Source organism: Astatotilapia calliptera, chromosome 16 (genome assembly GCF_900246225.1).
Source record: "Astatotilapia calliptera chromosome 16, fAstCal1.2, whole genome shotgun sequence".
Classification (NCBI taxonomy): Eukaryota; Metazoa; Chordata; class Actinopteri; order Cichliformes; family Cichlidae; genus Astatotilapia; species Astatotilapia calliptera.
Window position 1 is genome coordinate 19,234,960 of NC_039317.1, and position 10,970 is coordinate 19,245,929.

Sequence of the window (10,970 nt, forward strand, 5' to 3'; positions counted from 1 at the left end):
CAACAAAGTAACTTTTGAGAAACTTCAACAACTAAAGATTTGGGTTGTATTCAGTCATACAAATTCATATCCATTCTTTCATCCCATCAGATATTTCAAAGGATTGTAATTTGAATGTTTTTTTTTTTACGATACAGAATGCTTTCAATCTCATAAACATAACTTGTCCGTTTGAAAAAAGGAGTCCCATTTTCAAAAAAGCATTGCAATTTTCCACAATGGCATCTATTCAAAGAACTTGTCACCAAGCAGATCATTATGGTTTTGTTCCCCGAGTGTGAGACCGTTCACTGTTCACATTTTGTTGTTCAATTTGTTCAAAATCTTGAAATAGCCCACTATAGATGGTGGAGGCAATAATGGTAGAAAAAGTCTCATGTGTGGGCGGGTTACAGATTTGACCACTGATGGAAATACTGCTTAAATTTTTATCTTGCCCAAAGATGGCATCACTTGTCCACTTACAAAACACACATAAATAGGGGTGTTTGTTCTGCGTATGATGCAGCTTTACCAAGATCATTTTCCCTTGACTTTGAATAAGCTCATATTGGCTTCAGCCTATTTTCAGACATCTACTTTTCAGTGCATGGGTGGATTATTTTGCATAAGATTTACGAGTGCACTGTTCTTCACGAAAAGATGAATCGATTTTTCACACAAACAAAACACTAATTTAAAATGCTATCTCGTGCTTCATTATTATTACTATTATTGTTGTTATTATTGTTATTATTAGATAGAGACGTGGCTTCAGACAGTTACATTATGAGTAATACACAGGTTTCCAAATATGTCCTAGAGGACTCCAATATGCATTTGTAATATCTGCTATAGCAAATTGCAGTGATAAATGTCCTGTTTCTTTTTTAACTAATAAGAAAGACATTTTTTTTTAAAAAGCACAAGAATTTTTCCTTTTTCTCCATTTAAATATATTTATATAAATATATAATAAAATTGCATGTTTCTTATAAGGAACACAATGTTCACTTGATTTTTTTTGGCATGAGAAAAAATGACACATACTTTTTTTTTAATGGGATCTATATGAATTTCTGCTCTCCACTAGACAGGGTCTCCTTTTTTTCCCTAATTCTTTTATATTGTGGTTGAAACAAAATTTAGCCACCTTCAAACGATTCACCAAAATCATATTTCGGGTGAATGTTAAATGTTTTGTTGGAGATTATATGACACCCATCCACACATCAAACTTGATCCTTTATTTTTCTTTTCTAAGCATTTTTAAACTAAGCACAACCCAGAGGGGAAGATGAGCTCACTCGCTCTTCATCCTCACAAGACACGTTACATTTTAGTCAGATGACATCACCATGTTTAGATGCACACGTCTCAGCATGACTGATGTCCTCGCTATTTAGAGCAAAGTCCCAAAACACTTCAAAGGCATCCTCGAAAACACGCTTGTCCTCCTCAGCATAACTGATTACAGCCAGCCTTGATTGTGTGTGAGGGGCATTTAGTCAGGTAAGCATCAGTGAGTAACTATATTAAGCCAATACATCTTGCATTGTAAAAACTACACTCAGTAATGTCGTGTTCCTAAGTCCTTTAACATGCTTTATTAGGCAGCCTCGAGGTGACCATTATCTATCAGCCTGCTCTGCATAGCTCTTAACTAGGACAATGTGGATCTCTTGTAATGCACCATATGAAAAAAATCCCTCCCTTAATCTATTTTTCTCCAGATAGACAAACCTTGATGCTGATTAATGGTAGTTAAACTCACAAGCACTCCGTCAATGAGATTGCAAGTAGATGGTAATGTATTAGAGTCATTAAATACGCATCATTCTTTTGGCATGAAATATGTTGACCCCAACCTGATTATATACATAATTAAAACTGCTCAACAGTTTCTGAGCACGGAGCTGCAGAGCAGAGAGGGAGCGAGCAGGTCGACAGGCAGGAGTCATAATGATGCACAGCAGCCACGTCACTTATTTGGGTCATTTGTCATTTCCACCCAGCATTATTTCAACGCATATAAATTGCACATTTTGTCAGTCACCAGTTTTGTCTTGGAGTGTTAGAGAGGGCTCAAAGTGCAATATATAAATTATATATACATATTTTATACATCTATTAAACTGTTACATGTAAATTGAAATCTCAAACAGCTCCAGTTAATATCAAATCTCTGCTGTGTAAATGTAAAAAGTTATAATACTCCAAAACTCACAGGAGTACATTCAACATAGTGAAATACCACTGAAGGGTTGAGCTGAATTTGAATTACCAAACTCTCACAATAGTAAAGGCCTGATGCAGTGGGGTCTATACCACGCTTGCTTCTCACTGCAATGCTGGGTCTTCTTGCTGTCATGACCAGAGAGCCGAGCAGCGACCCACAATGAGGCAAGATTGCTTGGACAGAAATCAATACCACCACGGAATGGGAATCAGGAGGCATTGATAGCAGTGCTGGGTCCTTATCGGTATCCAGGCTACCCTAGCAGGTCACAACTGAGTGGAAAGCTATCCAGAAATCAGGACTGAGGCAAGAATACCCCCGACTGAAAATCACCCCCAGAGTGATCACAACGCTATCACCCCATCAAACACCGTGTCGCTCGCATGCTGTAATCCATCTTCTCCAAAACAATTCATTTGTCCTCTCTTTTCCTTCCTTGTGACAGAAAGGAACTAAGGCTCCACAGGCTGCGGGGAAGATCCACACAGACTTTGAGAGGGGCTTCATTATGGCGGAAGTAATGAAATTCCAGGATTTTAAAGAGGAAGGCAGCGAGAGTGCTGTCAAGGTGAGCAGTCAGGGTGCCAGAGGAGATGAGGGGAAGTCTCCTGTGATCAGTGGAGCTGACAGTCGCCACACAGCTCCTACTGAAAACTGCTCTTCACCTTTACTCAGGGGAAGAAATTACTGCACACACTCCAGCACCACTCCTGACAAGCCAGCTGATTCTGGCTCTAAACACTGCCATTCTGCTCCAGCTGTGCATATCTTTATCACAATGTGTCTTAACTGGCTGATGGTAGTTCTTGCTCGTGGCTCAGCGCAGTCGCTCCAAGGAAGCACTTCTTCACCTCACCAGGCATTGATCAGATCTACAGAGTGCGCTGTTAGCTTAGAGCTCTCTGTTACCAAATCCCCAAGCCACTGTAGGCATGTGACAGTGATATAAAGCGGCAAGTTAAATAAAGTGTGAAATTCCTTAAATAAGGACTGTTTCATGGTTTGCAGCACAGAAATGTGACTTGCATGTCTTCTGTTTTTATGGGCAGTGTTTGTTTTGACCTTTTTAACTGCACCTTGTGGACACACCTATCAAGTGTATTAAGTCATTTCACTGCTAAAGGCAACACAATACTTTTCTTTCCTGCTCCAAGTTGTACTTTGACATTGAAAATTTGTTTAAAATCTGCAAACTGCAATCAACTTATCGAATGCACACGGTTAATAATGAGTTCATCGACACTGTAGGATGCCTTTTAAATTAAAGGTGCACTTTTTTTTCAATCCTTTATTTTCTTTAACGAGAAAAAAATCTACTTTTAAATCTCAGTTAATTAAAGCAGAAGTGACTCTGATTTTATGTGCAACACTTGTGCGAAGCAGCTGTAAGCCATGCTGTCGCAATCCCCCTATCACCACCATCAACTCCATGTGCCCACTTACAGACTCAACTAATGTAATTATGGTGGCACAAAGGGCCCACGGGGACCAGTGTGGAAAGGAAGCACAAAAAAAAAAAAACATTTAAATCTCCTTGCTATTCAAGTCCTTTTTAATAAATATTTGATATTTAATGCATCGGCAGTGTATTGTCCACACCCTCCATAAGCTGCAAAAAGAGAGCGAAATATGTAAGTCTCTGGGGGGTTTCGCCATTGTTATCAGAGGTTGAGATCTCAGTGTCAGGTCCTTACTGCATGCTCTCTTACTAATCCCTTTTTGAGCCTCAGAAGAACATGGAGCGTTTCTGACTGTGGCATTAAGGTCCATGCTATTTAATGCCAGTTGTGGGAATAGGCTGTCTGAATAGGGCCAGTGTACAGGGATATCACATTATTAGTAATCATATCTGCTTAAGCCAAGCTTGCTGCTCCAGATGGCTGCTTTCAAGTGCAAATGAACCAGTTAGACGTGTCTGGTTTAATACATACTCAGGAATCACAAATAGCCATTGATTTTTTTTCCTGTCTCCCTCTCCATCCAGTGTTTCTGGTGGTATTGAGCTTGGATTAAATGGTCTCCTGAGCCTTTAAAGGGACATTGATTCTTCTAATTAATTGTGCACTGTGCAGAACCAGAATGCATAAACCTGTCCGTATTAGCACTTCAAGTCAATTATTTTGAGTTTGCCGGGAAGGAGAACAAACACTTACTGTACACAAAAGAAATGTTAGAACTTATTTTGTTTCCTTGAGAAGTTTTATAGTGCTGTAATCAAAGACTTATTAACATTTTGTGCTTGTGCACATGAAACTGAAATGGGCAGAAGAGAGGATTATCACTCAGTGGGAATTCAGGCACCCCTCAAACAAAACATGCGTGCACTTGTGTGTGCGTGCGTGCGCCTGTGCAGGCGTGTGTGTGTGAGTGTGTATGCATGTGTAGATGAACATTTGCAAGTGTAATTTTAGTTCAAGTTAAATCTTTTCTAATATTATTTAAATTATAAAGAGTTTTTAATCTGCTCGAGTTCATCCACATGACAGACTAGCTATTTCTTAGCATACAGCTTACAATCTTTTATATTATTTTAATGATTCTTTTTATTTTTTTAACCCCACAGGCAGCTGGTAAATACAGACAGCAGGGAAGAAACTACATCGTCGAGGATGGAGACATCATCTTTTTTAAATTCAACGCGCCGAACGCACCAAAGAAAAAGTGACGCAAGAACAATGCGTTTGTTTGCACAACTGACTGTCTTGTTGCCTTATATCTGGCCACTTTTACACTTTTTGTTTTCCATGCTGTAGGACTGAATCCCCCACTCGTGTGCCAAGGCACAGGTTCAGTAAACTCTGACAGCTTTGCTATTTAAGATCAGGATCGGCCCCCACTCCAAATTGTAGCAGCATTTGAAGGAGCATATTACTCTCCAGATACTTCATTAATCTCCATCACGGGTGCCAGCACTGACACAGCTGACAGCGGGGACAATGCCACCTGCTCCTCTCCCCCTTCTGCAGATAATGCATGTTTTACAGTAGCCCAGATGTCTACACTCAATAAAACATTTGACAAAACCAATCTGTGTGTGTTTTGGGATGTCTGTATTGAGTGGGAAGCTGCATGGGGATAGTGATAGCGGTCCTGCCGACCGCTGATTAGAGAATTAAAAGACACAGCTGACACTGACTGTAGCATAGAGGGGACAATTATAATTAAATCTGTTAACTGAAGCTGATTTTGGAAGGGCACATGCTGGATGCAGGTGTCTTGGCCAAAAGAAATGGTCACTTTAAATGATTATTTGCAAAGAGACTGAGTTAACCTTTCATTTATCATTTTTATGACATTATTGTATGATATTATACATGTGCTCTCTTTCACTATGCCACCAGCTTTTTGACTCTGTCCCTAAAAAAAAACAAAAAAAAAACAAAAAAAACAAAAAAAAAAATAAGAATAGCACATTTTTTATGTTTAAAGTTTCCTACTCCCATCCTTGAACAACAAATACACATCTGCACACACACACAAAAAAATCCAAGAAATATTCATACAAGCCATATTTTTACAAAAATAAAAATAAAAACTCCAGCTTTTAGTATATTCTGTATGGTATGAAAATAGAAGTTGATACAATCCACAAGCACAACCAGAAAACGATTCCTGTTGTCTGAAGTAGTGTTTTTCTCACCCCCTATACTTTGTGTGTAAGTGTTTGTGAAGCGTTTATGCTGATGGAATTGTATGGCTGCAGCCGCAGTGCTCCAAAGTAAGATTGTATTCTCCGTGGGAGTCTGAACAAAGAGCTGCAGATCAGCAGTGCTTTGCTGAATATCTTGTAACCATTAAGACTGCGGAGAAAAAAATGGCTTTTTGATGGGAACAAAAAGATTGAATAAAAATGGTCATTTTTCAGAAAGAGTATTGCATATCCAAGTTTTTTGGATGGGATGTTTTATGGAGTGGAGCCTGTGCTCGCACTACAAAGCATAGTGTTTGTCATGGAAATAAGGTGGATTATAGTTTTCAGAGTTTGAGATCAGTGGCAAAATATAGGATAGTGTTTATTGTGGTTACTTAGAAAGAATGACGGATGACAACATGTGTATCAAATAACATTAAGCTTATTTTTCTTGGTAGCTTTACCATTAACCAGTGGTTTTAATCACTGAAATTTCTTGCAGCAGACCAAGAATGTTATTGCTACCAACACTTAGAGCTCTCGCGTACAGTATATGCTTTTACGACGGACTGCTTTGAGTTGACTGGTTTCTAAGTGAAACCATACAAATCCTCTGGAGAGCACAATGGGGGCTTGAGACTAAACTGTTTTTGCATTCTTCTCGGGGTGGTATTGGTGTTGGCCAACCTAAACCCAACACAGAAGATTATTCATCTGCTGCAGTTTTGAGGCTCGGGGATTGATGAGTTGTTCCCAGCGGTCTGGGTCATGGAGTATTTTGTTTTTCATAAAGTGACAATAAATCCTTTCAGGGCAAGTAATAAAGCTATTTAGAATCATGCAGATGCAGTATAGGAACAAAACACCAGACCGAAAAAGTCCTCAACATGCTGTTTCAGGATTTGATACCAATAATTTTGCTGTCACAGAAGAAGCAAGGATTCATGAATTATAAAGTCATTGGGTGTCCTGACATCATGGAACACATTATAAAATATATATATATATATATGCACAACCTCACAGTTAATAGCAAAAACAAACCCGTGTTAAAGTATCCGTAAACATTACCGGGTGACATAGGTAGGACTGTAAAAACTGCCCGGCAGGGCTCATGAAACGAGCCCAGAAATGTGACAGAATCTCTGCTGGTACAAATGTGCCGTCAGCACCATCAATCAAGTGGTGCCACTCTGCCCCGAGGCAAACCACAGTGGCATCAAACCAAGAAGGACACAGAGTGGAAAGCTCACTTTAAAACACACACCCAACAAAACAGACTGCGGCCTGCTGCTGTAAATCACACGGACACCAAAGAGCTTTGAAGATTTTTTTATTTATTTTTTTAAACGGAATGTGTGAGTTATAACAAATAAACATATAAATAACTATGGCATTTTTCAGAGCAGTAACTACACACGAGGGATCGTGTTGGGAAATTCAATGGTTATTATAAACATGCTGTATCATATTATTACTGTGAGGAAATTATCTCTATTTTGGATAACAATAAAAATGTTGCCATGTTGTAATTGCTGCTATTGTGTGACTTCTCTGTGTGCCAAATGCCGTACGCTGAATGGAGGTAATACGGAAGCAGGATTGGACTTTAAGGGGGGAAAAAAAGTTTACATTCACATATGATACTTCATGCAAGCGTTTCCTCTCCTTCATGTTGAACTACCATGCTTTGATTTATTGCTCCCACAGTCAGGGTGATAAAACATTGTCCAACGTAGTGCTGAGTGAAAAGAATGCCATAAACAGCTGAGAGGAAGCTTAGAAAAGAGTATTTAAATCATAACCTCTGGAATTTAGTTTCTCTTTTTCTTTATTGTTGCCACATCACAAATCTCCTTTCTGTGCCATCATGGTCGCAGTCTTAATAACAAGTTAGGTGTTTAAACTATCACACAAAATGCAGCAAACCATCATTTAAACAATAAACGGCTACATCGTCTATGTAATGTCCAAGAAACGACTCCTGTGCATCTTCCCACCTTTACTGTTACGTGCTGCTCTAACTGCTGTGCATATATACTGGCCTCTTAATTACACACACCTGCAAAATCTATTGCAATTCAGAGCACCACCTCTGAAACTATAATTACTAATAGTTTAAAATCCATAATTATAATCTTATAGTTGATATATAAAGGTGACAAGTAAAGGTGTTGCACTGGACTAGGTGTTTTGTGTCCTCTATTTTGTCATTACTGAGCATAATGCCAGGCATTATTTACTATGCAAAAATATGGAACTGCATTACAATTAATTGTGTAGCTGTAATTGTGGCCACCGAGTTTAACCTCCTGAGACGTTGTGTCCTCATATGGAAACGCTGCATTTTGGCTTTTCTGCTACTTATACTTCATTCTTCTCAATAAAATGTTTTTACTCTGTTAAACAATGGTGACTTTTCGGTTATGCTGTCAGGTTGAATCTACTCCACAATGACACATAATGTGTATCTGAGAAACTTATACCACGTTGCTGCACTCTGTGCTGCACCCTTGCTCCGCTGTTTACCGCACTGCTGGTTGTCTAGCTGCTGTTTATGTTTGTAAATGTATGTCTTTTCATACTTTCCACCTTTGTGCCTGCTGGTCGTTGTTTAACCTTTGCTTTTGTGCCATGCAATCTACTATCAAAGAACCGTCTATCCTTATATGTTTAAATAAAATTCATAGGTTCGATTGTGATCCCGAATGGGAAATGCATCCACACATCCTCTGTGTTGACAGGATGTTGAACTTCCACAATAAGAATATCATAAAAAGTTTTCTAGTAGCTACGTTTGACCTCAGCCCTCATTGTATAAAGCGCCTCTGACAAAGAACGGTATGATTGTTCCTGTCTCAGGTGCTTCATAGTTGTGTCTGACACACATTTGATATTCCATCCACACTTCTTCATTCTGCACCAGTTTCAATTTTTTCTCTCTGGACCCATTTACAGTGCCCCCAGTAGGGCAGTTTCTCTCTGTGGGGTCACTCTCTCTTGGACTGGCCTTCATGAAAACAACTGTCAATATGTTAATACGAAACACTCAGAGCCTTTGTGGACTCACTCAGTTATCTTTCTTATTTCTACTATGTGCCACATAAGCAATGTCCACTCCTAGAAGCTGCTGCAGAGAAGTTTTTGCATTGCAACAGACTGCTTTGCTTTTATAGACTTTCAACTATAATTTCATAGAGTTTATTAATAAAACATTGCATTTGCATAGTATTTTAAAGGTCCTAGTTAAAAGGTCATTTCTGCCCATGCTACACTGAACTTTTACAGACAAAATGAAACGTCCACTGGGTAACTGCTCTGCAGATTTCAGATTCATCTCATGAGGTGCATACAAGATCTGTCAATACAATCTAATTTCCTTTGTTTGTAGCTATGGCTCTAGAGAATACTCACAGGTTTAAAGACAAACACAAGAGCAGTAACCTGCCTCTTGTAGGCCACTGCATCCACCAGAGTGTTGCATTTGTGTTGTTTTTAGGATATTTGACTCTTCCCTTTAACTTCGAGGTCTGTAGAAATTGTTGATACGTTTCCAAGGTCTCCTGGAGTAAGACAGACGTAGCTGCAAGGTTTTTCTAAAGCTGTTTCCATTGGCCTGTGTTTACCTGACATTTGGATTGACAGCAGAGTGATTGGAAATATCCACCATTCACTGCCGTGAGCTCCTGAGTGCACGGAAAGTGCTTTTGTAGTCTGGCTGTAATGGGCCAAGTTTGAATTGAAGGTTGGGAGAAATAGCCTCACTGCAGTCGCGCACTGTGAGGAACTGACACACCACAAATAATACTGAGAAGTGGGGTCCTGATAGCATCACAGCCACAGAGCAGATACAATAGCATGCAGACTCTCATTTCAATGCACTTTCACAATGTTGTAATACGCACAATCAGACGGAGGGGAAGAAATCCAGTCAAATACAACCTCAGATTCTGTCTCAAATGTGTTTTATCCCCAAGTAAATGACACAAAAACTTCCTATTTCCATATGCATCGTGGGAGAATTCAGAATCGGAATTTCACATATCATCGCCTTAAAGAGTAGAGTAAATCTCTTCCCTAAATTTTAAAATATGTATAAGCTAATCTAGCATTCTGACTCAGTACAAACCATCAGTTGTATTAGTTCAGTCCCAGCAGGCCACTAACTGAGTTTTTAGTCAAAATCCACCCTTTTGTTACTTTGCATGATGAGAAATTAAAAACCTTGTACACACAAAAATATTATATTCCTAAGTTATGGCACCAGCAAAGATAATAGTGGTTTGGTCGATTAAATTAGAGTCACTTTTTGATTGATTAACATTTTGATACTTGTGTTGTTCATCTTTTATTTCCATGGGTCCTTATATGTGTGTATGTGCATAAATGTGTGAGCAGGGAAATATTTGTCTGTGTGCTTTGCTGACTGATTTTAACTGCATCTTACTGTTTTTTATCTGCCCGGAAACTGCAGATGGAAATTAACTGGTAGCTAAATTGGATACAAACCATGCGATTCGTGTATTTTGTACATGGTCGCTGAAACTAATGAAAAGAAACCCAAACACCTGATATTTGCATTAGCTCGATTGCTTCTAAATGTGTGACTTCACAGCAGCCATCTCTAATGTTTTCTTGCAAAATGGTAGGCTGATCTGCAGGACCTGTGGTCCCATGATCTGTGACAAATGACAAAACATTAGCCACATTGGGACGTAACAAATATGGTTTTAGTACACCCTTTTTAAGCAACTTTATAAAATCTTCCTTCTTTAACAGGGAGAGGAATATTGCAAGTTTCACTTCACTACATTTGTCAAACAGTTGTAGTTTTTAACCCTACAACTGTTTACAACTTGCATAGTTCCCATTTCTGTATAGCTGTATATCTCAGATTCCTGTAAAGTTATTTATTTCATATTCTGTATAGTTTTTCATATTTATATCCTGTCCATATCCTGTACATAGCTTGTACTCACTACAGCCTGTACATACTTATAGTTATAGAATATTCACAACATACTTCATACCATGTACATTATAACATAATAGACCCATTTCTGTAATATACTTACATATCTATATTATTGCTAATATATATTGTAATATATCTATATCACT

At 38.7% G+C, this 10,970-nt stretch overlaps 1 protein-coding gene across 2 annotated transcripts in view; it reads left to right on the forward strand.

Annotated features, from left to right (window-relative positions):
- The window catches only part of LOC113007925 (obg-like ATPase 1), a 46,945-nt gene extending 41,700 nt beyond the window's left edge, over positions 1 to 5,245 (forward strand). For both annotated transcript variants that reach the window (XM_026144988.1, XM_026144989.1), the window contains 2 exons: positions 2,664 to 2,786; positions 4,782 to 5,245. In XM_026144988.1, the coding sequence (XP_026000773.1) occupies positions 2,664 to 2,786; positions 4,782 to 4,883 (225 nt within the window). In that variant the 3' untranslated portion in view covers positions 4,884 to 5,245. The remainder of the gene's footprint in view (positions 1 to 2,663; positions 2,787 to 4,781) is intronic.
- Positions 5,246 to 10,970: the final 5,725 nt, after the last annotated feature.